Genomic DNA, 19,565 nt, shown 5'->3' with positions numbered 1-19,565 from the left:
CAGGTGCTGCGCGGAGTGCACGGGATCTGCGGTTGTCACTCAGGCGAGCATTCAGGCGTGAACAAACAAAAGCGGAGCAGGCTGTAATGAGTTAGATGCCACTCACCCCCCGCTATAGAAGAGGTTCAATGTATATATGGGGCATTCTTTATGAAAACGACCACCTCCCCCGTAAAAATTCAAAGCGACTAAAAGAATTTTACTGGGACGGAAAATGTAGCTTAAAATCTCTAGTTTTAAGCCATTTCGTCTTTTGTAAAGAAAAACAATAGCGGATCTTACATAACCCCAAGAAGATGGAAAAATAAAAAATAAAATCGTTCTGGCGCATTTCGTGGCTCTTTGTATAGGCTTATACAAATGTATTAGACATGAATTCGATGTATTTTTTCGAGATCTATACGATGCACCTAGAATTTTTCTGATATAATGTGATTTTCAATTAGAAAGTTGCAAAGAACCGTCTAATTTTGCAGACTTTCAGAGTAAACGTCTTTTTGACCACCCTAGAAAGGTTTTGAGGTATAAAACCGATTTAAAAAAAATCTTATGTTAAAAGAAAAATTTTCCCGCTTAGTACATCAAAATTGGGTTTTGTGGACCTAAGACATGATTTTCTCAAAACAAAATCAACCTTTCGCCTACACAATATGGACGATCAAAAACCGTTGTTTAACGGGAAATGTAACACATTTGGAATCATTATTATGATGAGTTTAAAAAATTTCAACTTTCACTGTGGGTTCACGACTTGATAATGTTCGATCCAATGTCTTCTTCATACCCTTCCGCCACAGGAATATACAGGGTGTCCATGAAGGTCATGGTCCAGGACAAAACTAAGGTCACCCCTGGATTTCTCGTTGAATGTTACTTCAATAATGACCTCAACCTTCTCCAAAAAATTGTACCTAAGGATTTATTTGGCTGTCCCGGGACATTTTTCTTCTAGTTCTTTTTTTCTATCTAGTCGCGGAACAATTAGTCGCAAAAAATCCAGGCGACGGGACAAGTAGTCGATGTGACATCTAATCGCTACGCGTAGTCCCTAGCACTTTCAGTAGTAAAAACGTTATGTTATAAATCATTAAAAAAAACATAAGATACTAAAAATATTTAACACCATTATATGTATATATACATTTTTTGTTTGGTTGGAAATTGGGTTCATTATACAGATATGCATGGGTGAATCATTGAAATCTTGTTTTTTTATTTTTCGGTTGGCGTATCGCGACACTTTGTTTCTCTGGATGAGAAAATACTCTCCTACGTTGAATGAGGATATTAATTATAACATAGGTATAAGAGCACAATTGTACCTGTAAACATTTTTTGTAAGGATCTAAAATTGTTGGACATTCCTCGTGCAAATGATTAACAATATATAATGAATGAGACAAACATTTTTAACCTGGGAACCACAAGACTACCTTTCCACACCGCCTATTATTCAGACGTGCGAAACACAAGTTTGATTTCAATATTTGAAACTTTAAAAACGTGAATATTCTTTTTTTATTCCACGAATGATAGGGTAGGTAAGAATTTTTGGCAGGACCACTTAAAAACATCCTTACGGTATACAGACCTAAAATGTTAAAAATGACAAGTTTGATGGTCGATATTAAAAAATTTTTAAACATGAAAAATCTTATTTCATCCCACGAATTATAAGATAGGTGAGAATTTTTGGCAGGACCCCTGAAAACCACCATCTTAAATACACATAGTTCCATTTTCTAAAGCTTCGATTACAAGTTATTCAGGTTATAAGAGCTTTGTAAATATAAGTGATTAATAATAGTAGTTGATTCAGAAGTTGGTTGATTTTTGAAAATTTTATTGATTATTGTAAATTATTTGATGTAGAAATATTGTAGGTCAAAATTATTTAAATTCAAAAATACTGTTTTTATTATAAGTATTGTAAATAAAAATATAGATATACTAACACAAAGAAAGTCTTGATTGTAAAATTTGATATAATATTTATTTTTACAGTAAAAAAATAGCAAACTAGGATATAGCTTCACTATTTCAAGAATTACTATTGTAAATAAGTAATTGTACTCATACCAAAATAAAGTGCCTCTAATCGCTATAAACATACAACTAGATATTAATATTATATTTTAAGCTGAAGAAATCGTGTTAGAAGAAAGAAGCGCTTGCGGGAATCGAACACAGGTCTTCGGGTCAGCAGAACGGATACTTTTTCCTGAGATCAAGCAAATTAAGAGATTTATAGCAATATAATTATCGTAATGAATCTCAGTACTAATATGCATATCTAAAAAATAATCGAAAACTACGAAAATCTCATATCTTACATACACGGTAAAAAAAATTGAGCTGTGACAGGGATATTATTCCTTATTATAGCTAAAAATTTAGCTGAAAACGAACGAAGGAATTTAGAAATATCCCTGGATCAGCGAAAATGAATATCCTTGACCATTTTTCATATACCAGGGATATCGTATAGTCAAGCCCCTAATAAGTATAGCTATAATAGGGATATTAAGAATAGGTGTCCGAAGCAATTATCGGAAGATCGCCGGTGCATTATGGGAGCAGCGAAATAAAATGGCGATGGTCTAATCGGGAGCAGTGACAATTCAGATTTACTTTGGACAGTTAAATGATTTTTACCACTTAAAATGTGCGCGAATATTAATATTAAATAGAGTTTATGATGCGGTAATAAGAATTTACATTCGCTTCGATTGTAGGTGATAACTATATTGAAATATCAAGAAACGCGATAAAAACAGAGAACTTGACTTTCAAATGCATTATACGGATTTCAAGGATATTCATTTTCGCGATACCAGACGAAAGATTGGCTACTGTAAGTTAATTTATTTCTATAATAATTAAATTTTTTGTCTAATCTGAAGATAATAAAATTATACAAAATCTGTCGAAAATAATAAACGCTACTTAGCAATTTTGTCCAAATTTCTGATTTATGAGAACAATTTACATAAACCAACTACATGTTTAACTCTTCTAACTAAACGTTTCACCTAATCTAACCAGACACTTTCTTTGAGTTTAATATATTCTCGATTCACTCGTTCGCCTCTAGAATTTTTTTCCGTGTACATTTGATGCTCGCAAACTCTAACATTTTTTTTACTTTCAATTAATCTAATGAATTCTTTTATCTCCTGATTCAAATTAGGAGAGTATTTTTTTACTCAGAGAAACAAAAGGCCGTGACACGCCAATCGAAAAATAAAAAAACAACAGATTTTTGTAAATCACTCATACATATCTTTGTAATGGAAACACTGTTCAAAAAATTGTATTAAAAATCTTGTATATTGGTGTCAAAAGTTTTTAGTCTCTCATGTTTATTTTTTCATGATTTATAACATAACGTAATAACGCATGTGTTTTGAGGGCACGAAGCGATTCAAGGATGACAGCTTTCTGCATCTATCTCGCAAGCGTCTTAGAAATTTTTTTATCACGATGGTATGGCTTTGAGGTTACAAATCAATGATAGCTTCGCACCTCCACGATCACAAGAACAATTACTTTAACCGAATTTTTTGGCGATAGTCGCTGCAGCTCCCTTTTGAGGTCTTGATACCTCTCCTTCTTTTTCTTCTTCTTGGCTTCCTTATTTCGATTCTTTTTCCTTCTTCTGTTTTGCACAGTTGACTTTATCTCTCTCGGAGCATTCAGCAGGACAGGGTCTCAGCCAACACCATAATGTTTTAGGTACTCAGCGGTTGCATGACACGCTCTGCATCTATCGCTGGGAACTTCTTGACATAAAATGCGATCGTGGTATACTAAGGTGGAAATTACACCGTCCTTGTATACGCAAATGAAACCCTCGGAGACTGCTCTTCTAAATTTCTGTAAAAGTTTCCGTGCATTTTCTTGTCAAGTAGCTCTTGGCGAAAATTTTCAACCGTTTCTTTAATTCGGCTTCTCGAAAAAAAGCATCTAGATTGAGTATTACCCTTTCCTCACTTCTGATAAAAATTCAGGCCAAGGGGCCTGAATCCTCCGCGGCTTTGTAATGGAACGCTTCTTTGCCAATCATCTCGTGGATCCTGGCCATTTTTAGTAGAGGATATCAGCCATTTGCAACGTTGTAAGCTGTATTCAGAACAATTATGTTGTGAAGACAATGGAGATTCAAAAGTCTGCATCTGCCTTGACGGCGTGAGATGTATAATCGTAAAACAAATGAATTGATATGGAAGCTCTTGTGCATATGCAGGATCTTACGCATGGAGATATAAAGAGCTGTAATCTCGCCAAACGAGTAGAGAGGAACTGAAGAAGATGATTGTATGTGCTTCGGAGAGACTCCTTCACTAATGTTACGCCTATATGCGGCTTTGAGGCACACTCATGTATGGATAAGTATCTCCAGTATCAAGAAGTCTTATAACACTTACAGGTATATCCACAAGGGCAGGGTCAGGGTCTTTGGGAACGCCAATAATAATCTTTCATTTCTTCAGATAAATTTTGGCAGACCTGTGCAATCCAAAGTTATACCAATCTCTGCCGTTCACTTATTTAAGATTTTGAAAGAACTCTGAAGTTTACTTTTACCAGAACATAGATCTTTACGTTATCCATATAAAATACATGGATGTCCTTATGCTCGCAATAATTAGTGTTGCCACAGAGGTAAAAGGCGCCTGGAAGATGACGTTGTTCGTTGTCACAAATTATTCTTAAATAAGGATATCCTTTTAAAAAAATGGTTAAACCACCGCAGGATTCTACTAGGAGCAACTGCCATCTAAAAATGACGGCGTGAATCGAACACACCAGTGTTCTGGGGCAGCAGAACGGAGATCTTTTCCGATGATAAAACAAATTATGGTACTTAGGAATTTTATTATCCTCATGAACCTCGGCGCATATGTCGTCATTCGGTACTGAATTTCCTATTTTAAATTGGAATTTTCGCAAAGCACTACCTTCAAATAATGTTCCTGTAATTGCACCTTACTATTAAAAATGGTAATTTTTCTCATTTATTTTGCAACTTATATTATTTAGACTACTAATTATAAAAACTACGGTTTTATCATTTGATTGGTGAACAAAAATTTCGCCTAACTTCAATCTTCTGTCAAAAATATTAATCTTCACGAATCGAAATAGAAATCATAAGGTTTAGAGTATATTTATAAATAATATGGGAAGAGCATTTTTTGTATCGCTGGGGCATAAGCACTATTTTCTCGGCTATATCCTAGATTGCCATCAAACTCTTGTAAAGATCAATATTATAATTCCAAATTTTATAACCAATAGTTTTTCCGTATATCAAAAATTTTTGCAATATGTATCGAGAATATGTTACTACAGGCTCCTAATTAAAATTTGGCGTTAATTGGTTGTATAGATTAGAAATCAGAGTTCGCACAAAAATATAATTCTATATGTATATATTCTTATAGGAAATAGATTATCGGTTGAAGTTAGTGAACCCAGCTAATCTTTCCGTTTTGAGTTGAAATTTGAAAATCCCATAGAAATTTTAATTAAGTTATATGAAACCATTTAATTAAATTAACATGTTCACTACAGCTCTCTCTCTCTCTCTCTCTCTCTCTAAAGATTCACACACTGCACACTGTTTACAATTGATTCTTTGGCTTTTTTAAATGACTTTTTTAAAACTATCAAAACGATTTGAGAAAAAAAATGCAGTACACACTTGAGACATTATTTATCGTAAAACCTTAGAGCGGAAAGGGTAAAAATTAATTAATTTAATTACTTTTTAATGGAAATTGTATAAACAATTAATATGTGACACTTACCTGGATTGAATGCAATGAGAAAAATTATTTTAATGAAAATAGCTGGGTAGTGGCTATATGGGTGATTGATGATATGTACAATATAATCCGGCCAAGTTGTGTAATGTCTTATGCTTTTTTTTAATTTATTTATAAATTTCTGTAGAGTACTCTATAAGAAAGTTTTAGTATATATTTTTGTATGCATACATTTTTTCCTAAACTCCTTGGCCAACTTTCACTCCATAAAATTCATACAGTAGTTGTACTTGACAGATTGTTTTATACAAGGAAAAACAATATGACTTATTAATTTGTTTATAATCAAACAATATAATGTGACACTTTTTAAAGTTTAATTGACTTATTATTCATAATGAACATCTCAACATTAATTTCTTTAATTGAATTTTTTGTTACATAAATTAATCATAAAGTAGTTTCTAAAAGAAAATGTAAGGTATTTTTAATTTATTATTTATGCTTTTGATAGATGAAAGGAAGAAATAATCAATTACCAATTGAAAATCTGTAGACAGAAAATGGCAGATCCTTTGCATTTTCATTTAATAATCCCTCGGCTATAGATTTCGTAAAGGCGTACGTGTTGGGAAACTTTCCTATTAAGCTGTAAAATAATTTCTATATAAGATACAAATGTAATTAAATCGTTATTTTTCATTTTACAGATTTTAGTCCACATACGCAGTCATAAAATTTTTCTCTTCCTCTTCTGAGAAATTACGGTACTCCAAAATTTTTAGAATTTTATTTAAGTCCTCGTATTTCAATGGTGTTGGGTATATTTTTTCTTCTATGTGATCATAAATGCAATTACTAAAAGCTGTCGATACATAAACTGCGGCCTACATTGAAAAAAGAGTTGGCCAATTGAATGATTTAATTATGATAAAGTTAATTGGTTCTTTTAAACATACCTTCAATTTTGTACACTCTTTACAGATAATAATTAATTCTATTACACTCTTGACATTAATATCCACTGCAATTTTTAAAGGTTCATCAAACTTCGTAGTAGCAGCTACATGAAAAATAATGGAGGCCTGACAAATATTGTAAAATTGATTATATAATTTTGTTCTTAATTTTAATATTTTAACATTCTATCAATTTTTATTTATTTCGCTTTTACCTCTCTAATAACTATTGCTCGATCTTCAGAAGAGAGTCCCAAGCCAGGTTTTGATGCATCTCCAAGTAAGGGTACAATTTTAGTTGCAAATTCTGGAATTTCCTTCCTTAATGGTTCGAACATCTGTCAAGTGGTAATTAGAATTATTCACACCTACTAATATATTATTGGTAAAAATATTATCGAAGTGATTCAGAATATTAAAAATATTTTTCAAAATTACAGGCAAGCTTGTGACTTCATTGAGTCGCTCCTGAACTGTTTTGCCTTTTTTCGGCCTCACTAAGAGATAGGTCTTTTTTATCCCAGGGCAAGAACGTAGAAGTTTCTCCAGAAGAATTTTGCCCATGAATCCTGTTCCGCCTGCATGAATAATCAAGAAGTTAATTTCTTTATTTCACAGCTTATAATTGAATTAAAAATATAAAACTTGAATAAAAAATGTAATTTTATATTATACTGAAAATTTAGTACTATTTACCTGTGATGAATACATTTTGACCGTCGTAGAAACGCTGGATTTCTGACATGACTGAAAATTGAACAATTTTAGAAGTTTAAGTTTTCTTTCATGGGTTATTCACTGTGTCTCAATCTATCAAAAGAAGATATGTAACCAGAAATATTGGCGTTTACAACCGATTTAGTTAAAAAATCAGCCCGCCGCGCGGGCACGTTCTCATCGCACGCGGCTCGCTTCGCTCACTTTGAGCGCACCTCAGGCGCGCATCTGCCGGATCTCGCACTTCGCGTTCGAATATTTATTCTTTGCGCTTGGAATGCTTGAAGAAAACTTTGATCAAAAACATCTATTTTAGATCCCAGTATTTACAGTCATCTTCATATTCTGAATTTTGCACGTAATTAAGTATAGTTAAAGATTAAATTGATTAAAGCTCTGTAGGCTTTGAATCACACATTCTCATCGCGAAACTCTCGCTAAGTGTTCTATTTTTGATAGGCATTTTTAAATTTAGATTTATTTTCTGAAAAACCTGACATTAAAAAGCTACAATTCTTTCTACAGGCATTATTTTCTATCTCACATTGTTATACTAAAAATAGGATTTTTATTTTCATACTATTCTTTATGGATGAAATAAAATATTCTACAACTCTTCTTTTAGACTTTTATGTATCTCTCGTTTTTTTGGTGTAATATGTCATTGTTCAAAATTGTTCCACTATTCTACTAATCTACCTCCATGGGACTGCACCCTTACTCACTCTCTGCACAGCTCTCGCACCATGTGTGTCTCAGCGTGTTCAGTAAGATAGGGTTTATAGACCCGGAGCTAATCGTAGTTTTTGGTGCCCGCAGTGGCGTAGCTAGAAAATTTTCCGCCCGGGGCCAAAAATAATTTGCCGCCCATAGTTCTCAAATCTACATTCATTTCAAAGATCGTTTTGCCGCCCCAAGCGTTTGCGCCCGGGGCAGCTGCCCCTTTCACCTCCTCCTAGCTACGCCACTGGTTGCCCGATTTCATACCGCATGCCTTTTTAAGGGTTGATATTTAACCCTAAGAAAACAAAGATAAAAGGGTTTCTAGCCGCCGCCCACTGGCATGCTATCATTTAAATCGCATTGCAATTTGTAAAAAAATGTAGCGTTTTTCCGTGATTTTATATTGCCTGCCTTGATAATATAAGGTATTTCAAACAAATTGAAGGTGTAATAATGAAAGACATGCGGTACACAGTAGCCCAAAGTGCTTAAAGGGTCACGTAAAAAATAAAAAAGCTTAAGGGAGTTTCCGTGTTTTAAAATCACATGCCGATGTAAAAAATAAAATTTTTCATCGAAAAAATAGTGTAGAAAAATTGGCATGCACCCCACGTTGGTTTAGATGAAGAAAATTTGTGGAAAATTCTGTAAACATTTTCAACAGATTTTCAGTGATTTCAAATTACATTCCATTTTTACGATACCAAAACTAAAAAAAATGGAAAATCCTAAAAAAAAAATCTTGTAAATGAAAAAAAAAGAAAAGATTTTCCATGATTTCTTCTTGCATGCCACTTTGGATTCTGGCAGGCAATACTATTTTAAGCTGAAAAAAAAAATGGCACGCATGTTCCTTCAGCTTCATATACAAAATTTGTAGAAAAAACTCTGCCAACTATTGGCAATTACCTTTCTAAAATGAAGTGTTTTCTCGCTCCCTCGTGATCCGCTAAATCCGTAAAAATCCGCTGCCCATGAATTGACAATAAGGTTCCTCAAACTACACCTTTACTTAAAAAATTTTTTATTAATCTAATATTAGTATATTTAAATTAAAACTTGAAGATTGTATTTGCAACAAATAATATAAATTATTTGCATATTGCTAAAAAACAATGTGATTCAATGAGAAACGGGGGTAAAACTGAAAATAATATTATAAACAAATTATCATAGTTATTATTTTAGTCTATTTAACTTTATTTAACTTTAGTTAACTGTAATAAACTTCAATTAACTTTAACAATATGTAACTTTAATCCAAATATATGATTACAAATAATTATTATAAATTATTAAATTAATATCGATCAGATTCATTTTTAATGTCATTTTTATAACGTTTTAGCGCATTTTAGGTCAAAAATAATATTGTATTTTAAAACATAAGTCGACGTTCTTGCAGAATATCTACGTAATATATGTTCAATACGTTCAAATCTTATCTTTCTGAAAAGCCAAAAGTGAACAAATTTAATTTTTCACATTGAAAACAGTCTTTTATGTTTTTAATTGATCAATGGATCTAAATGTTAATGAAAATTTGACATTCCTTATTGTTTAAAAATATTGAATACTTGCCTAGGTAAATTTAAAAATCAAGAGGGAGCGAGAAAACACCTGATTTTAGGAAGCTAAGTGCCAATAGTTGGCAGTTTTTTTTTTCAAAATTAAAAAAAAATATTTCCAGCTGAAGGAATATGCATGCCTTTTTTCAGCTTAAAATAACATTTACTAACAGAATCCAAAGTGGCATGCAAGAAGAAGTCACGGAAAATCTCTTTTTTTCATTTGCAAAATTTTTTTTTTTAGCATTTATATAAATTTTTTTAGTTTTTGCCGAAATTACATGCATGCTATTCTTCCAATTAACTTAAAACACTATTTCATAATGAGATCCAAAATGGCTTGCAAAACAAAGTCACGGAAAATTGCAGTGATTTTTTTTGTGCAATTTTTATCATTATTTATGATATGATGGGCCTATTCAACATGCATGCCTTTTGCAGTAGATAATTATTTTCTCGTAAAACCTATATTTAGTTTTATTTGGTATAGTTTAAGATCACGGAAAATCTATTGAAAATGTTTACAGAATTTTCCACAAATTTTTCTCATCTAAACCAACGAGAGGTGCATGCCAATTATTCTACACTATTTTTTCGATGAAAAATTTTATTGTTTACATTGGCATGCAATTTCAAAACACGGAAATTCCTTCACATTTTTTTTATTTTTGCGTGACCCTTTGAGCCCTTTCAGCTACTATGTAACGCATGCCTTTCATTATTACACCTTCAGTTTGTTTGAAATAACTTATATTATCAAGGCAGGCAATATAGCATCACGGAAAAACACTACTTTTTTTTACAAATTGCAATGCGATTTTAATGATAGCATGCCCGTGAGCGGCGGCTAGAAACTATTTTATCCTTGTTTTATAAGATTTAATTATCGACACTTAAAAAGGCATGCGGTATGAAATTGGGCACCAAAAACTGCGATAAGCTCCCGAGCTATTAAATATAGTGCTCTTTTATTAAGTATTCTGGAGTTTGATTAATTGGAAAATCCACATCTCCAAAAGGTTATGGGACCCAGCAGCACGCTTCCACTGCGCAAGAATATCTCGATTAACTATGATTGAGAAAAGATATTCTTTAGGAGTGTACAATCGAGGATGGAGAAAGGACATTTTTCTGCACGAGGCTTTTATCTTCCACGAGACTAACATAAAATGATAGACGAATGGTGGCGTATCAGGCCGTAATGGCAGACGGGGACGGTCGAAGGATATGTGTTCGAGGTTGAGGCGGAGCACACAGTAAGACGCCATGTTGAATTTTACTTTATTTACCAGAATGACCGTAATAATCGTAAATTTTATGATGAACCTATTTATATGAATGGTATTGTGTATGATAGGAATGAAAGTTCATTTTTATTAATGCAGGAAATTGAAAGAACACATATGCCTTAAGGTTAACGAAAGCCAATTTATCTGACGACGCAGTCCCGTATACGAGAGTTTAAACTCTTTTCTGAAATTAAGATTTATTTCTTTTGTTCTATTGTCGTATTTTCGGATTGGAGGACGAATACCAGTAATTGTATGCTTATAACGACTGGTTTTGTTTTTTATTGCCAACGGTTATGATGGTTTTTCAGATATTATAGTTTGTGCGACTGTCTTAATGAAGGAGAATTTAGTTTGAACTCTGAAATAAAGTAAAACTAATACTAGTGCTTTATTTTCGGAATGATAGAGCCTTTAAATTTTTAAATTTTACGATTTTTTCCTTTTCAACATATTTTTTTAATTATATATACGTGAGTTATCTTGTTGAATAATGAATTATTGGACCAATTACTAATAAGTAAACTGAAGAACTAGATCATACACGAATAAATGTATATATACAACTTTTAGATTAAAAATTGGCCAAAGGACGAAATTGTGGAAATTGTGTTCTTTTCCAACAATTCAAGACAAAGAGGCTTGTTCTTGTGACACACGATAGTAACGGGTGTGACAGAGCAGGCTGTTTCGGATTATTTTTGCCTGTGCTCAGTCTGAATGATACAACAGTAAAATTCTTCTCTAGAAAATGAAACTCTGAAGGACGAGTGAGAAGAATTAAAGATCGAGCGCCTGAATTTAAAAGGAACAAAAAAAACAGACGGCTGCAACCCCTGTGGAGATTACCAAAATCCAGAGAATGCTTTCGAACTTAACATCCAGGATATGGAGTTATCGGAAAGCGATGAAGAAAGTCTGAATCTAATTATGTATTTCGAACAAGACAATATTGAGTAAGCTTCTTCCATAGATTTATCTAAACAGACCGTTGAAGTTTGTAACGAAAGTAAGCCGACTTTGTATTAGGTTATGACTATGAGTAACGAAGTACGACAGTGTCGTCGCCGACGAAGAACTATTTGAAACGACAGAATGATTTGTCATTACGATTCAACTAAATGATTTTGCTTCAGGTGTGTCTTTAGAAGAAAAGAGAAGTTCCATAATGAACAAAAGGCAAATTGTCGATGGTGCCAACGACGAGGTCATAAATTGCGAACATGAAAGCGACTGCATTCAAAAATGCAGGAGAATCTCAAAATTTGTTTAAAGATGCGAGAGGCTGATCAGGAAAAAGTGAAGACCTCAAATCAAATGTGACCCTTTCCCCAAACGGTAAACTTACGAATAAATCACATACTACTTATACGACAGTATCCTTGAGTAGCATCCTTGATAAGTATACTAATACTAACAACGATAGCTTCAATAAAATGTCCAGAAATGACTGTTCAAATCAAAATAAGCCCCGTAAAACACAAATTAATATTGAAGATTCTATTTCACAAGCCGAGCAAAAAGGTTTTCATGCCCTTACTAAGCAACTGACTAAGACAATTAAAATATTATTTATCGATGAAAATATCAGGATAAAATATGATTACAAATTAACCTTCCAAACCAAGTTTAAACAATTTTATGAATTTTCAAACTTCAGAATTACGAATCATAAATTTCTTATAATATGATTTTGGACATGACAGTTACCCCGTCGGAAGGCTTAAATGACAAATTAAATGAAAAACATAACTTTAAGTTCGAGACATAATAATTAATCGAACAGACAGACTTTACCACACCAAACAATTTAACATTAAAAAGACCCAGTAGAAATTCTGAATAAATTGAGAGAAGTTAAACGATTAAAAGTAATACACTAGCCGACTAACAAGACGACTTCCGGCAATACGACCAGCTCAACATAACGACGGGCGAACGCTCAACGAAACGACGGCGGAGGCCGTACCTCTATCCCCTCCACACTCTTCTCTGCAATGCACATGATCTAAGGTTTCAGTTAACACATAAGTTCGCTCTACATCGCACAGAACAGCAGAGGGAATATTTACGAATCAAAATTTCAAACAAGCCATAAAATGCGAAGAGAAACAGGAATGGCTTAAAGCAACTGATGAAGAATTGAAATCCTTAGAGAAGAATTAGGTATGGACGCCTGCAAATCGACCCAAGATAGGAAAATACGGTAAAAGACGAAACACTATAGAATCACGATAGGTTTTCGAGCGTAAAAGCGACTGTTCAGGAAAAACAAAATAAAAGGCTACACTAGGTATTCCATGCTTGAAAGATTCAAATTCATATCTTAGGTATGAATATACGCAAGAACAGAGTTACGAGAGTTATGACAATAAGTCATGAAACATATATAAATAAGATACAAATGAAATTTAGTCTTAACGACGAGTTCTTACAAAATACCCCCATGATTTCTCGATAGGCTGCCAATCAGTTACGACGAAAGAGAGAAAACGACGACAGTGACATATAGGCCAGTCAACAAAGAATTTTAAATGGAAATAATTTATAACAATGAAATAAGTTGTCAGGAAGCTTCCTTAGGGAGTCTTGAAACACCTCCAAAAATTCAGTAAATTTGGGGGGGGGGGGCTCGAGCCGCCATATTCCAATATGGCGGCCTATTTCATGTTTTTGGATTTTCCCTGGGAACGGCTGTTTTTAGAGCAAAAATAGTTATATAATAAAATACTATAAACTTTCTTCTGAATAAAAAAGGTTATATAAAATATTGCCATAAAGTGAATAGTTTGCCCGGAAAATTGAAAACATTGAACATTTTTGGAAGTTCATTATTTTTGCATTTATGAGCGATTGCCTCAGTGGAAACGAGTGCAGTTTATTGTTTTGAGCTTGGCTGAGGGTGAGCTACCGTGCAATATCTATAATTTCGTTGTAGCTATATTATTTATTTAATACTGAAAATTATTTTGATCATTTTCAACGCCTAATTTGAAGAAGTTGCTTTCATTCCTAAAAGTAGGGACTTTGTCATTGACTTTCCTCATGTCTTAATAACGCATCTGGAAATTTTCGAAATTTTAAATTAATTTTTTGATATTAAAAACCGCCTTTTTTTGAACCTGTGTCAAAACTCTCGGAAAATCCGAGTTGAGCATGGGGGGGGGGGTGAAGTAATAACGATGTATTTACTGCAGGCCCACTTTTTTCTTCAAACGGTAGCAAACATAATGCACCCATCGTAAATAATCTCAACTCCTTCCATATGCCTGGGACCCTTCGAACTGCATTTTCCAGGGCATGGAGCGACCACGTTTATGAGAGTACCGGGCTTGTTAGTACAGTCAAGCACAGTAATTTCTATTTTTGCAAGAGAACCTTTCTTCTCCCGCTAAAATTTCATGTCTATCGAACGCGTTTTTTGTATCAGAAAAAATCATATCATTACTGATTTTTGCAAGAAGTATTGCAAAGGTGCTCCAATGATCGTATCAAAATTCAGTAATGATCGAATTAAAATTAAGCTTATAATCAAGCTCTTAAGTGAATTTAAACCTTTCGTTCGACACGCCTTCAAATTATTTCTGTCTTTACATCTACTGTTATTTATATAAAAAGTCAATCTAACAAGAACAGAAAATTATTAACATTCCATGAAATAATTCAGATTAATAGTTCAAGGTGAAGAAAATAAAATAACCATTTTTGTATCTCCATTCTTCTCCCGCTAAAATTTCACGTCTATCAAACGCGTTTTTTGTATAAGAAAAAATCATATCATTACTGATTTTTATACGAATCCCCGTGCAGAAATCGCCCGATTTCATACTTAATACCGATCTGGCCCCGACCGGGATTCCCGATCTGGCCCTGATCGGTAGAATTCTGTGGCCCAGATTTGGGCCGGACCAGGCCAGACCGATTTCCTACCGTAACGCCATCCCTATGCATTCACAGAATTAGTGCTGATTATTGTTTTTTGATAGTGCAGTGAAATTGAAATATTATTCGTTTATAATATTTTCTAAATGATCGAAAATGCCTAAGGCAAGTACGCCACGTATTCAGAGACACCGAACACTAACCAGTATACCTCGAAACTTGCGTGAAGAAAATGAAAGTAAGTAATTAAGCTCTGGGGCTTATTGAAACCTAACCTCAAATAAAGTGATCATCAATTAAATTTTATTTTTTTAATCAATACGAATGAAATTATTATAGATGGAAATGTAAGTGATCCGGAAGTTAATAATATCCAACCCGTTCAATTGATGAATTTGAACGAAGCAGAAAATTTGGATCCACTTGAAAATGAATTTCCGGCTGATATCAACACAATTTTAGGTAAAATCATTTTATCAGTGAAAAGTCAATTATTTTATCAACGTATTTATCATATTGTTTATATTGTTTTATACTATTTTATCCATTTATATTAAGTTTTTATTAATTTAATGTAGAGTTAAAATGATAAAATCTGTTATAAAATATGTTAACTAATAATAGTCAAAATAGGTAATCTCCGAAAATAGTGATCTTATCATAATAGAATATGTGATAAAATCAAAAGTGCATTTCAGATTTTTTTAAATAGTAAATTCATTATCAAAATACATGAAGGACACCTTTTCATAGCATGAATTTCAGAATCAAGTAGTAGAATCAAAATACCAATCGATCAAGTGCTCCCAACAAGAGATCCTTACTCAACTGCGCATGCGTTACACTCGACGTCTAATTGGTTGCTATTTGCGCGCAGTTTAAAATGCTAAAATATATTATTTCTATTCTTTATCATAAATAATGGCATTTATACTTTTAAAAATGCCATTAGATAGAAATTCATGAATCTTGATAAAAAAAAAAATTAATTAAATACATATTCTGTACACAATCTAAAGGATAATTTTAATTCACAGAATATGTATTTGATTCATTTTTACTCTTATGAATATTCATTGATATCGATGTAATGGACATTTTTATAAGTCGAAATGTCTTTATTTATAATAAACTATAAAAATAATATTTTTTAGCATCTTAAACTGCGCGCGAATAGTAACTAACCAGATGCTGAGTTATATCTAATTTTCCGATACTTAACATTTATTTTCGAATCATCTTAATTTTCGCCAGGAAAATTCGATGAAAATCCTCAATCAGGTACTGATTCTGATACTGAAAATTATGCAAGGGTAGCCGTTTTAATCCAAGACAAAAATTCCCGGTTTTTTCCAGGTTCGCAAACATTTTTTACGATCAATAAAATTAAAAAATTCGAACTCTAAAGCTAAACATTTTTCCATTTGCAGTAACAAAAAATAATCTACCAATTAAAGCACTCAAAATTAAACTCTTACATTTTAAACTTTTGAAATTGAATTGTAAGAGTTTTTTAATTAAAAAATGTTGTATTTAATTGCTCAGTAATTTAAAAGTAAAAAATGAGAGGCTCTAACAATTTTCAATTAAACAACTTCACATAAAATGCACATAAACTGCAAAATTTAGAATTAAAAAAAAATTAGTTCAAAGAGTTAGATTCAATTCTAAAAATATAAATTCACGTTATCATTTTCAAAGGTATGAATTAAAGAATCAATGAATTAAAAAAATTTTTAATTATATTATTCTTAACGATTTTAAGCTAAATAAATTCACGTTATCATTTTGAAAGGTGTATATTAAAAGAATCAGTGAACTTTAAATTTTTTTAAATTATATTATTTTTAAAAATTTTAAGCTAAATACGTTAAAAATTTAATTTGTTGAACTTAATACTTTAAACATCCTTGTAAGACTTCAAAATTTTATTTCAAAATCTTGAGAAATGTAGAAGTTGTTTTAAATTTATTCAACGTTAAACTTATTTAAATTTTTTTTTAGAATTTTTAGATATCTTTTAAAATGAAAAGAAAGTTCCCTATAACATTTAGAAATCCCTGGAAAATTAAAGAAAATTCTTAAAATCTTCCACATTCTTTTTTAACCATCTTGGAAATCTTAAAATGTTTTTGAATATTATTTTTAAATAATAATTCAAACTGTAAAATTATTTCCAATTTTCCTGCGAATCGTACCAAGAAGTTTTTATTCTTTTGAAACTTTTAAATTATTTGAAATCATTTCAAGCTTTAAATTAATTTTGAATCTTTTTAAAACATCTAAATGCGTTTTAAAATAATTCAATTTTTTCTATACAATTAATAAGTTTTCAATTGCTATTTGAACAACTAAATTCAACAATTTACTTACAAATGTAACATTTTTTTAAAAAAGAACCATCAAAATTGAAACGTTCGAAGTTTAAAAGCTCTTCCAAATTTTAACGATTCAAGGCTTTCTATATTAAACAATTCAGTTTCAAATTGTTAATTTAAAAATATTTGGTTTCAATTAATTATTCTTAAATGAACCGTCAAACTGAAATCATATTTTTAATTTAAAGAAAGCCTTAAATTACAAATACATTAGTGTGAAGTTATTTTTAATTTAAAAATAGTTTATAAAGATTTAGGCAGACGTTTGCATTATTTAATGACTGAGATTTCGAATTGAAACAGTTAATTTTTTCCACGTTAAAATCTGGAAAATTCTGAATCTTGAGCGGATTTCGAATCGTTTTGTAAAATGAATCATTGTTCCCTTTTAATACCTAAATTACATATTCATTTTAAAAATAATTAATTTATATTTACTGTTAATAAAATACAAATATTTTTTATACAAAATTCTCAACTTCAAACGGTTTTAATTTTTAGTTTATTAAGTCTTCAAGACTGCATTTTTAAATTATCTAAATTAAAAATAAAAACCTAAAATGAAAAATTTCTAAAGTAAACAATTTTTAAATTAGGCATTGTGAGCTGAATGATGTCATCATCACTGTCGTTTCCTGGATTTTCTCTATTTCAACAAATTCCCAGCCATTTTCCGGTTTTCCAGTCCAGCGGCCAGCCTGAGAGTTTTATAGCTTATTTATTTTACTTTTTTTAGAAGCAGAAGCAGCGATTAGTGAATTAGTGATAGTTCCATGAGCGATGAAAACACAGAAACAACCGAGGAAGCGGCTTTAAGTCATATTGGAACATTCATTGGAAATTCCAAAGATTGGGGTAGCCATCGAAAGCAGAGGACCCTACACTAAGAAACAATTTTTTAAGGATCTAGTTAAATAGAATTAACTTAAGGTCATTTTGATATTTAATAAATAATAATATTTATACTTTATAAATCTCTTTTTATTCGCGAAATGCATAAAATGTATTATTATGAGAACGATCGGGCACCGACCGGGCACCAATCGGGTTTCCCGATCGGCAGTCCCGACCTGGCCCCGACCTGGGCGTGTGTTTCATCCGCGGTCTGGCCCCGACCAGGAATCCCGATATGGGCCCGACCCGACCCGGTCTGGCTACGCCCGGGGCTAGGTCAAAATTTTTGCACGGGGCATTCAGAAGGTGCTGCAATGATCGTATCAAAATTCAGTAATGATCGAATTAAAATTAAGCTTATAATCAAGTTCTAAAGTGAATTTAAACCTTTCGTCCGACACGCCTTCAAATTACTTCTGTCTTCACATCTACTGTTATTCATATAAAAAGTTAATCTAACAAGAACAGAAAATTATTAACATTCCATGAAATAATGCAGATTAATACTTCAAGGTGAAAAAAATAAAATAACCATTTTTGTATCTCCATTCTTCTCCCGCTAAAATTTCACGTCCATCAAACGCGTTTTTTGTATAAGAATAAAATCATATCATTACTGATTTTTGTACGAAGCATTCAGAAGGTGCTGCAATGATCGTGTCAAAATTCAGTAATGATCGGATTAAAAGCAAGCTTATAATCAAGCTCTAAAGTGAATTTAAACCTTTCGTTCAATACGCCTTCAAATTACTTCTGTCTTCACATCTACTGTTATTTATATAAAAAGTCAATCTAACAAGAACAGAAAATTATTAACATTCCATGAAATAATTCAGATTAACACTACAAGGGGGTGATAATAAAATAACCATTTTTGTATCTCTATTCTTCTCCTGCTAAAATTTCACGTCTATCAAACGCGTTTTTTGTATAAGAAAAAAAATCATATCATTACTGATTTTTGCATGAAGCATTGCAAAGGTGCAATGCTCATATCTATTTATATCACTTTTATTTAAGTTCATTAAAAAGCATTTATCTGTTGAAGGTTAATTATTTTAGCTGAAAACGCCCTTCTTTGCTTGAAATGTCGTTTTGAATTTAAAAATTAATCAATACATCATGCAAAAATAAAAAAAATGCAATGCTTCATGCGAAAATCAGTAATTATATGATTTTTTTCTGATACAAAAAACGCGTTTTATAGACGTAAAATTTTAGCGGGAGAAGAATTGAGATACAAAAATGGTTATTTTATTATCATCCCCTTGAAGTATTGATCTGAATTACGAGGGTGGATTGATAAGTTTCCGGCCTGACCAAGAAAAACAACGTTTTTAAGAATTTTTTTTTTTTATTTCTCAACATAATCTCCTCCAAGGCT

General features: G+C 32.0%; 1 protein-coding gene across 1 annotated transcript in view; it reads right to left on the bottom strand.

Moving 5' to 3' along the window:
* Positions 1-19,565, bottom strand: part of LOC117169941 — a 56,995-nt gene that overhangs the window by 1,578 nt on the left and 35,852 nt on the right. Inside the window, exons 12-17 of the mRNA XM_033356451.1 lie at positions 7,427-7,477; positions 7,169-7,308; positions 6,946-7,068; positions 6,731-6,856; positions 6,498-6,658; positions 6,311-6,420 (exon numbers count right to left, since the gene is read on the bottom strand). Coding sequence (XP_033212342.1) covers positions 6,311-6,420; positions 6,498-6,658; positions 6,731-6,856; positions 6,946-7,068; positions 7,169-7,308; positions 7,427-7,477 — 711 coding nt within the window. The remainder of the gene's footprint in view (positions 1-6,310; positions 6,421-6,497; positions 6,659-6,730; positions 6,857-6,945; positions 7,069-7,168; positions 7,309-7,426; positions 7,478-19,565) is intronic.

Source organism: Belonocnema kinseyi, chromosome 3 (genome assembly GCF_010883055.1).
Source record: "Belonocnema kinseyi isolate 2016_QV_RU_SX_M_011 chromosome 3, B_treatae_v1, whole genome shotgun sequence".
Taxonomy (NCBI): domain Eukaryota; kingdom Metazoa; phylum Arthropoda; class Insecta; order Hymenoptera; family Cynipidae; genus Belonocnema; species Belonocnema kinseyi.
Note: the sequence above shows the minus strand (reverse complement) of the source record. Positions and strands in the feature narration are given on the sequence as shown.